Below are 14,957 nucleotides of genomic sequence, written 5' to 3'. Positions count from 1 at the left end.
TTTATCACCAGCCCAACTACCTCTAAAGTACAATTATTGGGGTGCAGAGAGGGAAACGACGAGAGAAAAGAAAATTTGCATTTAAATTATAATTCCCATTTTTAAAGGAAAAATGATGGTAGGGAAGTGCTGGAATCATTTGCTCTTTAGCAGCAAACAAAATGCAGATGGAGGTACTTTCCTTGTTTGTGCAACTAACCTTGAGGCCACAGTGTTTGTGAGGCTCCCCCCACCTCCAGGCAGCATCCTAGCTGCTGCCCAGGTTAGCAAATCCTATTTCCCAGTTCCCAGTCCTTCTTTTTTCTCCACAGACCAATGCAAGTGGTTTAGTTTTGTGATTTTCTCTTCAACTACGAGGACGGATTTCAGACTCCAGTTCTTATTTATCAGTTGGATGGCAATTACATCGGAGTCCACTCAGGTTAGTGTACCAAAGAAATGCACCCATAACAATGCTTTGTGTGTGGGAGTAAGAGTTAAAGGATAGCTTACTGTTCTTTATTAGCAAATGGCCCTCCAGCACCTGCAAATGAACAGGAGCTCAAGAGTCTATTGAAGGAAGCTGCTCATGCTCGGGCAGAAACCAGACCTGCACGAGGAGCACACGGGAACACGTGCAGCTTCCAGAACAACCTGTCGCCTCTTCCAAAGGGTGCAGATTAAGTCTCAATAAGGAAGTAAAATAATTTTTCCTTCAATAAAGGATTCATTTAACCATGACAATCATCAGTTAGCTATATTGTTTGTTAGGCAGGAGAGACTGAGAAGTGGTATTTATCTCAACAAAACAAATAAAAAATTCCCCGGGGGGCGGGAATCAGAGAAAGAGAATGTATTTTTAAACTTGAATGTGTTTTGAAAGAGCAGAAACGTGACTTCAAGAAAAGCATGTTTGGGCCACTGGGCCAGCTTCACCTTCTCTGGCCACTGTAAGTGATTTCATTCTGACCAGACAACAGCAAATGCCTCTTGCCTATTATTTTGCTATTTTTTAATCCTAGTCTTGTGAGAGCATCAATCAAATATGTCTATTATCAGGGGCTTAACTTTGCTCTGCCATGTAGAATCTTATACAGAATCCCAGAATCTTGGGTTTCTTCTCTATTTTATTTATGAGGAGGGAGAACTGAGACAACTCTGGGGGAAAATGGCACAGACATAATGAGATCAAATCATTAGCTGTGTTACGCTGTTACACAGTGCAGGGAGTCGTCCACGTGATGTGTAACTAGACAGAGCACACACCGTGTGTGCGCATGGGGAGTCCATCCTGACTGGACACCAGATGCCAACCACGTAACACAATGGCACACTACAAAGTTATACAAAGAACTAATTTTAATGTTCTCTTTTTACATAATTTCATATCTCCAGAAACACTGCAACAATAGTTCACAGAACTCCTGTTTGCTCTCTCCCCGATTTACAGTGACCAACACGTGGCCCCACTGGTTCCTCACTCCTGAATCATCAGACAGCACTTTGTTGACACCTTGTCCCTTTATCCATAAATATTTCAGGGCCTTCAGCATAATGAAATTTTTAAAAAATTTATTTATTTATTTTTAGAGAGGGAAGGGGGAGAGAGAGAGAGACACACACACACACATCAATGTGCAGTTGCTGGGGGTCATGGCCTGCAACCCAAGCATGTGCCCTGACTGGGAATCGAACCTGTGACACTTTGGTTCACAGCCCGCGCTCAATCCACTGAGCTACACCAGCCAGGGCAGCATAATGAATTTTTAATCAAAACACAAATTTAACATACAAACCATCAGAATAAATAAAAATATGTTAACTACAAAGAAAAATAATTTGAGTTCGTTTTGCACAAGAGAAGAATTTATTGGTCTGTTTTGTTTCTTGTGCTACTCCTGGATGCTCCCCCACCCCACAGTGCCTGGAACATAGCAGGTGCTCGGTAGATACCTGTTCAATTAATTTCTCAATGTGATGGTGTGATGCTGTATTGACCACATTTCTGAACAAAGTATTTTTAAAATAAAGCAAAGGCAATGACAGCAAAATAGTCAGTCATTTCTTTACTACCTATGATTTATAATTCAAAAAAATGAAAAGCCTTCACGTGTCAATGACTGACAGGAAGTTAAAATGAGGCAAAGCAGGTTACAACAGCAGACCACTGACTTTGCTGGTCCCCCTCAGGGCCACCACAGGGTCCGGCTCTCTCTTCACAGGTAGCGGTTTCTGATGTATTCTCGGTACACGGAGGTGTCTTCTTTCCCGAGGGGCTGCATGATTCCTTGACTGGCCTGGATGTGGGCCTGGAAGATCTCTGTAGATTTTCTGTCTACTCTTGGAGGCTGGACTTCATAGATATTATCTTGTGAGAAAGCTGAGATGGGCGTTCTATAAAGGAGAAGAGAAGAGAAGGCTACGTTAAAGACAATAAAGTGAGCCCTGGCTGGCATAGCTCAGCGGATTGAGTACGGGCTGCAAACCAAAATGTCGCAGGTTCGATTCCCAGTCAGGGTACATGCCTGGGTTGCAGGCCATGATCCCCAGCAACTGCACACTGATGTTTCTCTCTCTTTCTCTTTCTCCCTCCCTTCCCTCTCTAAAAAATAAAGGAATAAAATTCTTAAAAAAAAAACAACACAATAAAGTGAAGGACCACAGCTCCCTGTGGTCTCAAAGCATTTGAGAGCTGCTGACCTTGAACATGTGGATTTAGTAGTAACAAACAGTTACTGTGGCCTCCTCTGTCCCCTCTTGGCTGGCTTCCCCCTCTGCCTGGAGGACAGAGTTGGGGCACCCGCCCGGGCCGCCTTCCCTAAAGCACAGACTGAGAAGGCTCCCCCTCTGCTCCCAATGCTGTGGGCATGCCCGTGTCTGTGCACCCACCAGCCTCCCTCACAGGACGGGGGAAGCTCTGTGCTCCTTGGCCACACAGTAGGCCCTCAATCATTTTTTGTGTGTGTATATATTTTTTGTATCCTACAACTATAGTGATTTCATTGATTAGTTGTAACAGTTAATAGTTTTTTAAGGGAAGATTTAGTAGGAATCAGAGAAATAGAAGGTATTAGTGATTCCTACCTCACAGGCTGATGCGAGGAACGAACGAGTTTACATGTGTAAAGTGCTCCTTTACCGCAGTCCTGGAGCACTGCGAGCGCTCAGTAAATGTGAATCACTGTTCGTGATTACAGGTGCATAATTCCTTATCTGCAATTCTTAAATCCTAAACGTTTTAATGACTTAATGTTAGTTTGCTGGCAAAACCTGATCCAATTGAAACTCATTTGGAGGCACATCCTAACATAAACTGACAATTCTCATCCTACTTCATGTGATTAGTGATGTGTTTAATTAGCAGAAAAGGCCTCAGATCACACTCATTCCAAGGCATATGGGCCATTGTGGTATGCCAACATGTCCCAAATTCTGAATTCTGAAACACATCTGGCCTCAGGCCTTAGGATGAGGGAATGATTAAAGATCTGTCATAGGCAGATTTCTTCCTTTCTGAGATGATTTGAAAAATGCCCAAGAATCTCTCTATTCAAAAACACCCCTCCATTCCCACCCCACTTAGCCTGCCGTAGTGCTTGAAATTGCCATCCACTCCTTGGGGAAGGCGCTGTCTCCAGAAAGCCCTTGTCAAAATGCAGCCTGGTATCTTACGCACCCTCTACTCAAGGAAGGTTGAGCACTCCTAGTTATTACATTCTTAGTTGGAGGCAAGTCCTCAAGGGATGAGTCAACCAAGTCAGGTGCCTGAGTCAACCAAGTCAGGTGCGATGCAGAGTGAGTATGCGCATGGTGTGGGTGGAAGGTCAAGAAGAGGCCACCAATGGGGGAGGGCAGTAATTTAAAAAGACATTGTGAGGGCTTGGGAGCCAACCACAACACACTGGACCCCTTAGCCCAGGGCTGGGAGACCCAGGGAGAAGATCTGCAGAACGTATTCTGCTGGCTGGGACCTAGATTTGCTCCTGTGTATCTTATCAGAGGAATCAGGGAGACACCCTGGGTGCCAGGCTATTTGGTTAGCCGGGACCCCGGAGCTAACCTCAACTGTTCTCACCTCTGTAATACAGTTCATTTCAAATTTGGTGCAGAGTTTATGAAGTACTCCCACTTTTTCAAAGCACTCTGATAATTTCACATCCTCATTTAAGTGAATGAAAACCGAAGGATAAAATGATTTACTCAAAGTTATAAACAATTAATGGCTCAGCTGAAGGAATCCTGAGACTCTGAATCTCAGCTGGCACTCCCACCTGGCGGTAGTGCTTTTCTCCAGAATACAAAAGTCACAGTTATTGCAATGCCTGTGGCTGACACATTACAACGGAGAATAATTAGGATGATTAATATGTGAACTCAATTTTCCCTCACAAAAAATAACACAGCAACTCTACAGTCATTTACATAATTCAACGTGAGATGCCAGAATCCGTTAATGGTTGATAATATTCAGCTCAAACCATTTGAACCTGACCTTTAAAGAGGAGGCTCTGTCGGCGTGTTTAGAGATTGTCATCAAAGTGCCAGCCACAACAGCACTCCTGAACCTCGCCAGCTATACCTGCCTAGTGTCTCCTCCTTCTCGAATCCCTTTCACATATAATCATCGTATTTAAATTTCACACCCATCTTGGAGACAGGAAGCACTGGGATTATGCTCTCCATGTTGCAGAGGAGACATTTAAAATCAATTTGTAAATGGGGCTAGTGGCTCCTGTCCAGCCTTTGAATCCAGACCTTTGCCCGGAGCCCTCTGGGCATTAATGAAGCCCTCTCTGGCTGCAGTCATGCCGGGCATCAATGAATGTAGGAAGATACGGTCTGGGAACTAAACCTTAATGTGGCTGAGAAGGGAAAATGCCAAGTCACCCAGTCACTGCTTTGTCCCTCAAAGGCTTCCGCTGCTGAAGATAGGGCAGGAATTCCAGCTGTAGGAGGTGACAGGACTGGGGCCCAGTGACTGATGATAGAGGGCTGGGACAACCTTGATCGGGGCCACAGGCCAGCCACTGCCACGCAGTGCCTCAGGTTTCAGTCAGTCAGTCAGTCACCGTCCTCACCCTCGTTCTCAGGAAATTGCTTCCCTGCCGTGTGGAGCGGTGGGAAACCATTACACACACTCTAGGTGAAGTGCCCGACATTCGCCTTAAACAGCACAGAGCTGAGTGGCGGGTGTGTTCAGGGCTCCGACACCACCCCACTGAAGTGTCAGAACAGTGCAGACAGTCAGGAAATGCATCAACTGTCCCTGTGTGCTTTCTACTCTCCTAGGTACAAAGTCTGTATTAGGTAACAAAACTGTAATGTTAAAATGTTGGTGGGTTCGATTCCCAGTCAGGGCACATGCTTGGGTTGCAGGCCATGGCCCCCAGCAACCGCACATTGATGTTTCTCTCTCTCCCTCCCTTCCCTCTCTCTAAAAAATAAATAAATAAACAATTAATTAATTAATTAATTAATAATTTTAAAAATGTTGGTGAACGGATTTTGGCCAGAAGAGGCTTAAGGCAAACCCACAAGCAGAATGAGTTCCTTGCAGTCTTAAGGCAGCGGTTGGCTCCCCAAGTGTGGTCCCCAGGCCAGCAGCACTAACATCACCTGGAAACTTGTTAAAAACACAAAATTGTCAAGCCTACTCCAGACCTACTGAATCGGAAACTCTGAGGCAGGCGGGGGGTGGGAGGGCAGTGCTGGGGGGCAGGGCAGCAAAGGTGTGACAGTCCTCCAGGCGATTTTGATACTTGGTGAAATTTAAGAATCTTTGGTCAAAGAAGACCACAATTATCTCAAATAATATATTTGTGGACAATGAGCAGAACTGAATATTTCAAAGCAAGAACTTTCTTTTTAAATTCTATACTGTCACTAACCGTACATGGAGAAGGCATAATTTAACATCTGATTGTAAAGATAAGCAGCAATATTAGGTTCACCACACATTTCCTCGCGATTTCCCCATCGGCTTACGCGCATCCAAGGTGGGGGAAGGGTGTAAAAACAGCCAAGACCCCCGCAGGGGCTGCTGGTTGGCATTTCTTCTCTGAAGGCCCTGAACAGGGATGGAGGTAAACTCAACATTTCCAATACTACATGGAATTGTCTTTTTTATTAGCTTAGATAGCATCTGTTTCTGAATTTTTTTTAAAACCCAGTATTTAAACACTAAATGATGTGAAAATTGTGAGACTATGTTTTTTTTTATTCATTCCAGTAGAGTTGGCTTATTACTGTATTTGGTGGGAAAAACGGATCCACATTTCTCTCCTGATCATACACAGAGGGAAGACAATTTTTTTTTTCTAGCTTCTCCTCACAGCCCCCAAAGGCGTAAGACCTCCTCCCCGAATTTAAATGCTAGCTGTAATTCTGGAGATAAAACACTACAATCACAAATTTGCAGTCTCATTTCTTCTTATTTACAACACCTAGTTCCATCTTTAAGGAGAGCTCTGTATTTCCCCTCAAGGAGTGTTACAAGCCTTATTTAGAATAACGTATTTGCCAGCTCATTTACGGGCTGCTTACCCCACACTGCCGGCGTGCTCAGACTCTGGGGACAGATGACACAGCCTGAACTGCAGTCCGCTCCACAGAAGAGCAGCGCTCCAGGAAGAAGCCCATTAGACACACCACGTACTGCTAAAGAAAGTCTTACCGGTGCCCTTTCATGCTCCTTCTTAAATGTGGCGTTGCGCACTCGGTTAAAATCTGACCATGTCTCCTAATAACTGTACCTTACACTTGGGTGCAGAACTGGTGTTTGAGCCCCTTTTAAAGTTCACCTAAAGTATTTTTTTCTGACTTATGCCCAGAAAATATTTAATTGGTCCAATTGAAATGTCTTCCAAATTTAGTAGTAAAGAATAATTATTTCCATTTTTACTCCCACTAAAAGATATGAGTCTATACACACAAATCTATATACACAGAAAATGCTATGAGTCTAATATAGGATCCCCAACAAAGGCCAATTATTTCAGTTTTACTGTAATTGAGAGCTAATGAACATGATACAAATAGTAAACAAATCTGATTCCTTCAAATGCAAACCTCTCCAAATCCCTTTGACAGCTGCTGTTATAATGGATGATTGGATGGCCCCCAGCAGAGATGCTGCAAGGGAGGTTAGAAATTTCATAGGCAGGTTAAAATTCGTTAAAGCAAAGATGATGATAATGCCAGTCCCTAAGTGAACTACCATTCCAAGGAGCAAAGGGGTGACAAGAAGGAAGTAAAGAAAAACATCTGTGCTGCTCGAACAGAAAATGTACAACCTTGCAGACAGGGATGCATATAAGGCCCTTCAAAGGCTCAGGAACAAGGAATCTCAACTCCTTAGAACAGAGTGTCTTTTTTTTTTATCCTCACCCAAGGACATGCTTATTGATTTAGAGAGAGGGGAAGGGAGGGAGGGAGCGGGAAGGAAACACTGATGTGAGAGTAAAACATCGGCTGCCTCTTGCACACACCCCAACCCAGACCAAACCTGCAATCTAGGCATGTGCCCTGATCAGGAATTAAACCTGCGACCTTTTGGTGTATGGGATGACTCTCCAACCAACTGAGCCACACCAGCCAGGGTACACAGAGTAAGTCTTTAAAGATTTTAATAAGAGAGGAATAAATGGCATTTTGGTCCCAGAGAGAGCATGAGGAAAGCAAAACTCCCATTGTGTGTATTTCTCAAACACTTATCTGCCTCCAGACGGTGAGGGAGCCATGTCAATGAAAGGTGTGTGGATGTAGTCTCACAGAAGTTAAGGGTTTTATGCCACAGCCTAAGCAGTATCAATAACGCAGAACAATTATTCACAGATAAAAGTATAAGTGACCTTAATACATTTGAAAGAAATGTATGCATTTGTAATTTCTAATTTCTAACCTCTGTCTTGAAGACTCACTTGCCATCAGATCCTCTAAATGAAAATTTAGTGTGCGAGTATGTGTGCATGCATACACACGTAATGGATATATAATATATATTAATATTTATGTCTATATACACTAATATCTTACATACATGAATGTATTCTTTAAACAATGCTGAGGAAAGGGCAATATATAAGTATTTCAATGCTCCCCACAAAGTGATGTACTTCAAATGAGTCCATGTGAACTCACTTTGACAATGTCCGTTCTATTGTGCAGATACTGAAACAAAAGTATAGTTGATGAGCACCTGGGGCAATGGAGCCAGTAATTCTAGATAACGTATTATAACATTTACTATTTCTTAGATAAAGTTGGAACACCATGCTTTTAAAAGGTAACTATTTATAGTGTTATATTTATGTATTATACTGATACACACACACACACACACACACACCCTATACACGTAAGAGCCTTCGAGGCTGTCATAAGCTCGTTAGAGGGGGAAGATGGCAGAAGATAGTAGAGCCTTTGGTCTTATAATTCTTCTGCATCTGGCTAATCAGGAGGCGCTTTATATAGCAGCAGAAGTACAACTTGACTTAGGGATGTTAAAAAAATTGACTGCCTATCAGCTATACTTTTCTTGAAGCTAATGGGAAATGGCTAGCGTACCAAGGACCTTACTCCACTGTCCAAGCAGGGTGCGTTCCTCCTTCTTGCCTATGGAATTTGAGCACAGCTAATACCAATGGCAGTTGTATGCTTCCCGTTCTCTCCCTTTCTGAACGAGAGTTTTTCTTTCCCTTTGCCACTGTATGTTGAAAGCAGAGAGGCAGTCTTTTTGCTTATGGGTCACTAGATTAGAAGTGTCATCTGGACCTGATAAAGATAGCTGCACAAAACCTTGAGCTCCTGGACTTTGAGCAGAATGCAGTAACTTAGTGGGGTCGGGGAGAGGATGTGAGTGGATTCTACTTATAGCAAGAGAAGTATGCTTGGAAAACTGGAGAGCTAGAGGGTCAGACTGTGACAAATCACAGATTAGATTTCTCAATATCCACTTGAACTCCCCTCCTAATGTGCAGAGGCTCAAAAAAAAAAAAACACAAAACAAAAAAACCCAAAGACCAAAAAACAAAAAAACCTGGACTCCCTTGCAATTTGGGTTCAAAATGTGATTTAGGCACTACCCACCACTTGTACTACAGAAGGCTAAGATTTGGAACTGAGTCATATGTGAAGAAGCAAGATGTATCTGTTCTGAAGACTGTGGCAAAGGTGACATGTGGCTGAGTTGGCCATTGCAGTGGCAGCTTCCTGGTGAGGGCTGAGGTGGCTGGTTTTGCAGCCAGCAGCTGCTGCCAGAGCTTCCTGATCAAGACAGATGCAGTTGCCATATGATTTTGAGAGTTGTTCCTGGAAGCTTGGTCTGTAGCCTGTTTCTTTGGCCCTCAGTGACTCTGAACCTCACCTAAAAGCTTATAATAAATTACACTCCATTTAATCCACCTAGAGTGGATTATTTTTTCTGCAACTGACCTCTGACACCACAGCCAGCCAATGAGCAAAGCACATCCAGCTCGGCTCTCTCTTGCTTTACCCAGAAGCAGGCAGGCAGGCTCCCGGGTGATCCCCATCCCTAGATGGCTCTGGTGGGAAGGGGCTACTTCCAGCAACTGGGCACATGTACATTTGTTGACCATGGACACAGAAGGGAAAGTCAACAGCAAGCACATGCACGAGTAGCAGTGGCAGTACTTTAATGTCTCAGCCATAGTCATTAATATTTTTATTGGTTCAGATACAACAGAATGACAGTGGTTTTACATTCTCTATGACACCTGTAAAATAAAAATGTTATTTGTGTTTCTAAAAGAAGTTTTGGTTTTAGAAAAATAAAGCAGAGTGACTTTTGGACTTGAAATAGGTAAAATGCTTCCAATTTAGGGTGCAATTTATAAACTTTATGGTTTCCCTCCCATCTTCAGAGCATATTATCTTGTTATAAAATGAAATGCAGTTTTTCTCTGTTCCAGCTGTGTTTTTATTGCAAACACCGGGGGAGTGGCCGACAGTATTTGGCTGCATTGTTTTGTAGGTTACAACTTGGACATTTCAGCATTGTTTAATGAGAGAACACTTGGCTTTGAGCCACGGGCCACAGGGACTGGTTATCCCGCACAGTGCTGGGTCTGTTCTGACGGTAAAGGACAGGGTGACATCAAGGACATACCAGCTGTCCTCAGAGGCAAAGAGTGAACTGCAGTGTCCAGGATCATCCTTACCCCCTGCCTGTACACAGGCCCCAGCTCTCCTGCATCCACCAAACACTTACACGGTGACCTTGAAAGTAACTGGTCCCTTTTCTCCTCAAATTACCTACAACAGCCTTTAAAACAAAATCCAACTATTCTGAGTTTCAAAAAGACTATGGCTTCATTTCAATGTCTGGAGTAATGGAGTGCGGGGTGTGCTGCCCAGTGGGTGTCTGGACAGCTGCTGAAGGGACTTCTGTGGTGAACTTGGTGGAGCAGGGGTTCCCCAACCTGCCTGGTCATTACATTCCAATGGAGATTTTGTAACACACAGATTCCCAGGCCTTAGGCCAGGTGTAATGGATCAGAATCTCTACTACTAGGGTCCAGAATTCTGTATTTTGTATCTCTTTAAAAATAAAATAATAATGCTAATTTTGCTCTTAATATGGAAAATCATAAAGAAAACATGGTCCATGGTGTCAATATTTTTAATATAAATAAAAGTATAAAGGTAGAAAATTTAAAGAATAACCTAAGATCCAAAATGAAAAAGAATGCCTCTCTATAATATTAACAATTTTTTAGGGCACTAATCACTCTCTGTTTTTATTATTGTTTTTGTTTGCTTTGGGATTTGTATTTCAAGAAGCTTCCCAAGACACTCCGGTATCATGAGAAATTTGGAACCCACTACTACAGGAGAAATTCCCAAGTGAGCCGTGCAGAAGCAGAATGTCCCTTTTTCACTGCTGATGTCTGTTACAACATCATAAAGCCCTGCTCCTCTCCTTCCTTCGTTAAGTAAAGCCATTAAGTGGGGCAGAGCAAGGAGAGAGGCTGTGACAGCATGTGGGGAGTCAGAGCCCAAGCGGGGGGAGGAGGGCAACCCAACAGAGGACAGATTGAGGTGGGGAGTTAAAGGCTGTGGGGTGAGGAGGGCGTCCATGTGGGGGTGTAGCCTAAGGAGGTTTGTTGGAGCCTGAGCAAGGAGAGGCGGGCGTGGGTGCCCCTGCGGAGAGGTGGCCTGCAGCCCATGGGGATGGGGTGGGCGTTCATGAGGGTGGGTGACACTGCTATGCAGTCAGAGCCTGGGTGGGGGCAGCCATGTTTGGGAAAGGGTACATGCACTAGTGACGGGAGGCTGGTTATGTATGCGGGAACTAACCAGGTAAATAGAGTGAGGGTAACAGGAGCCAAGTTTCTCACTGCTGGAGAAGGAAGCACTAATATGGAAAGGGAGAAACACAGAAATAACACTGAGTACCCTGCAATTAGAGGTGTCACTGTGAACTTATGGATTCACATGTATGTATTTACCTATATGTATTCATATTATATTTTATATATATTTATTTTACATGATATATAAAATACATATGTAGTATATGCTTGTATATACATATATATGTATACATTTACAGATAATAGGTCTGCATAAATTTACACAGAGATGTATATGTAAATATGCATATGTCCTATGAGTGGAACAGCAATACCCCAATGGCAATAGGCATGCCTAGTGACCAGATCTTAACTTTAATACCATTTTCCACTAAAAAGAATCAGGGATCCTTAGAAAAATGATTGATTTCAGGGCTAGGGCAAGCAAGAGAACAAGATGAGATTAGAACATCTTGTGCCAGAAATCAAGTAAGTGTTCAAAAAAAATGATGAGGACATGTCTTAAGAACAGCAGTCAGATTAAAGGGACATTTGTGAAATTAGGAACAATTTGAACATCAAAATAAATAATAATAGCAACAAGTTATTCCCTGTTAAATAAAACAGGAAACCAAGGTCTCATACTGAGAAAAATAAATGAAAAAATTAAAAAAAAAAAAAGAGCCACCACACAGTGGAAAAGCCCAAAAGACAGCGCTGCAATCAGCGATCATTAGTGATGGGATGAACTGGAACTGCGTCACCTGATAGGATGCAGTGAGAGGAAGCCACCGTCACTTCTGTGGTATTCCTGCCTGCAATCAGCATGTACCTTAGGCTAACAAACACTTATCATGTCACAGTTTCTGGGGGTCAGGCATCTCAGAGTGGCCTAGCTGGGTGGTTCTGGTTCAAAGTTTCTCACAAAGTCAAAGCTAAGCTATCTGCCACGGCAACAGTCAACTCAAGGTTTAATTGGGGATGAAGAATCCACTTCTAAGCTCACTCAACGTGGCTAGCAGGCCCCCGATTCTCTCTCGCTGTTTGCCAGACGCTTCAGTTCCTTGCCATTCAGGCCTACCCTCAGGGTTGCTGACAGCATGAAGCGTGCTTCCCCCAGAGCAGGCGATCCAAGAGATCACTTGTATAACCTGATCACTTCTGTGATATGCTCTCAGTCACAAAAATCCACTCGGGTACAATGTGGGAGGACATTGCAAAGGGTGTGACTAACAGGAGGTGGGGCCCATCAGGGGGCTGGCTACCACACTTCGAGATTCACAACCTGAAGGTGGCTGTGGCAAACCCAACTTGAGGGGTACTCTACAGAATAATGGGCCTGGCTTTTTGGAAGTGTCATGGTCAAGGACATCCGGGAGGACTGGGGAGCTGTTCCCAAATGAAGGAGACTACAGAGACATGACAACTAGCTGCAGAGTGAGGTGTCAGACTAGAGCTTTTAGGGATTAGAGGCATTATTAAAACAACGGACAAAAACTTGAATGAGGTCTCGGTAGCTTCATTGGAGGATTAGCTGGTAGCACTGTATTGATGCTAATTTGCTGATTTTACTGGATGTATTGTGATTTTGTAGGGGAATGCTCTTATTTACAGGTAATACCTCCTCAAATGCTAGGGACAGATAAGGTATGAGGTCTGCAACTTCCTCTCAAATGGTTTGAGGGGAGAGGAATGTTCTTTGTTCTGCAATTATGACTTTTAGATAATTTTAAGATGGTTTCCAAGTTAAAAATGTATATAAGTTATAAGATCTATGAGAGAAAATTAAAATCTTCTAAGTTAAAGTAGAAAATCCGAATTCCGTTAGGTAGAATTATGTAACACTGCTGTCCTGTAGCTAAAAAATTTATGCATATTGGTAATTTCCTGCAGTTCAACTATTACAGAAAATCTCAACAAACCAATCACCATCAAAGGTAATGAAATTATGGATTTCAATATAAATGCAAAATGATTCTCTTTGTGCAGAACCCCCAGCATCTGCGATGCCCGTAGCCCCCTTTCCACCAGCATGGAGAAGCTGCTGTAGTAACTCATACCTTAGAAATAATGTCTTACTTTCATATTCTTCTTCAGATAGAGTCCTATTTCTTTGCACCCCTTCACAGCATTTGTTTTTGAAAGAATGATTTCTATTCCCCATGTCCTCTTAACAACTTCCCATCTTGTCCTAAATTCACTTCAAATGGGCTTGCAAAGTTATTGTCCACCAACATTTTCTCATGAAGGCCATCAATAACCTTCCCATTAATTTCTCTGTACTCTTGGCCTCTGTAAAACCACACCTCTCCTGAGTTTCTTATTACCTTCTTGGCTTACTTCCTTGCCCCCTCCAAGTCATCCTCCAGAATGCACCCACAGTCATCTTTTAGAGCCATGAGTTGGAGCATCCTACCTTTACTGAGAACCTCCACTGTCTTCCCACTGGACAGAGTAACAGCCTACCTAGGCCTTACTCCATCCATAGCACGTTCCTCTGGACCTCTCACTCAGCCCTCTGCTTGCTCCGCAAGTATGCCAAGCTGGTTCCCACCCTGGTCTTCTGTGCACATTCTCTCTGCTTTGAACAGTCTTCCCCAGTCATCTCTGGTCAGATGCCTCCTTTCCATTTAGGTCTCAGTTTACATGTTAACTCCTCAAGGAGACTTTCCCTCAAAGCCTAATCTAAAACAGATCATTGCTTCCCATCACCCTGGTTTGTGTTCTTCAGGGCATTTATCCAAACATGAAATTGTCATACTTATTAGTTCAATGCTTGTCTGCTTACTCTAGAACATAAACCCCCTGAGGCATTTTATCAGGCTTGTTCTTTACCGCATCTCCATCGTCTCACATAGTGGGTACTTAATAAATATTTGGTGAATAAATGAAGCACGCACTTTTTGGTGCTGACGACCCCAACCATCAGATGTCCCATGGCTGTGAGAATGACAATTACAGAATCTTAGAGATGACCTTCCTTCCGGATCATTTTGTCCAACCTCAGATCAAGTGAAGAAACTCTCCACCGCACTGCTGACAGGTTATCCAGCCTCTGCTTTCGTACTCTCAGCAATGGGAGCAATAACTTTTAACCACTGGAATGGTTACATGTCACTGCTGATACCTCCACTCACTGGATTCTTCTCTTCAGTGGCCCTGAGCCTTCCTTCCTGTGTGCTCCACTTACTGGTCCCCAAAGTAACTCAAAAAAGGCCCTGCTTCACAGGGCCTGTTGCTTGAGGGACTGACCACATGACTTCTAATTCTCTTTCCTGAGATAAATACTGCCAGCTATCTCATTACTTCGTGTGACATGAAAAATTAACCAACAACTCACATGAGAAAGGTCTCCAAAATTTTAGCAGCTTAGTTTTAAAAAATAAAACCTTTCTAAGCATTTCATCTAAAAAATAAAGTGTAAGAGTGCCCTTGGGTATTCCGAGAACACGGTCTCATTTCTCTCGTCTGCCTTTCCGTTCCCTTAACAGCCTGCTTCTCCACATCACACTCCTCCTGACACCGAGGCGACTGCAGCGATCACGGACAGCCAGGCCCGCAAGCATCTTCCCCAAAGACAAGGGCTTACCTTTTTCAGATCTGTGGGTTTATGTTCTCACTTTAAATAAATTTTAAATTTTAGTAAGATGAGAGAGAACTCTCATG

The 14,957-nt window shown here is 43.3% G+C and overlaps 1 protein-coding gene across 1 annotated transcript in view; it reads right to left on the bottom strand.

Moving 5' to 3' along the window:
- Positions 1 to 1,320: 1,320 nt before the first annotated feature.
- Positions 1,321 to 14,957, bottom strand: part of FIG4 (FIG4 phosphoinositide 5-phosphatase) — a 102,058-nt gene continuing 88,421 nt past the window's right edge. Inside the window, exon 23 of the mRNA XM_028510050.2 lies at positions 1,321 to 2,373. Coding sequence (XP_028365851.1) covers positions 2,196 to 2,373 — 178 coding nt within the window. The 3' untranslated portion in view covers positions 1,321 to 2,195. The remainder of the gene's footprint in view (positions 2,374 to 14,957) is intronic.

This window comes from Phyllostomus discolor, chromosome 4 (genome assembly GCF_004126475.2).
Source record: "Phyllostomus discolor isolate MPI-MPIP mPhyDis1 chromosome 4, mPhyDis1.pri.v3, whole genome shotgun sequence".
NCBI lineage: Eukaryota > Metazoa > Chordata > Mammalia > Chiroptera > Phyllostomidae > Phyllostomus > Phyllostomus discolor.
The sequence above is the reverse complement of the archived record's forward strand: the minus strand, read 5'-3'. Positions and strand labels throughout refer to the sequence as shown.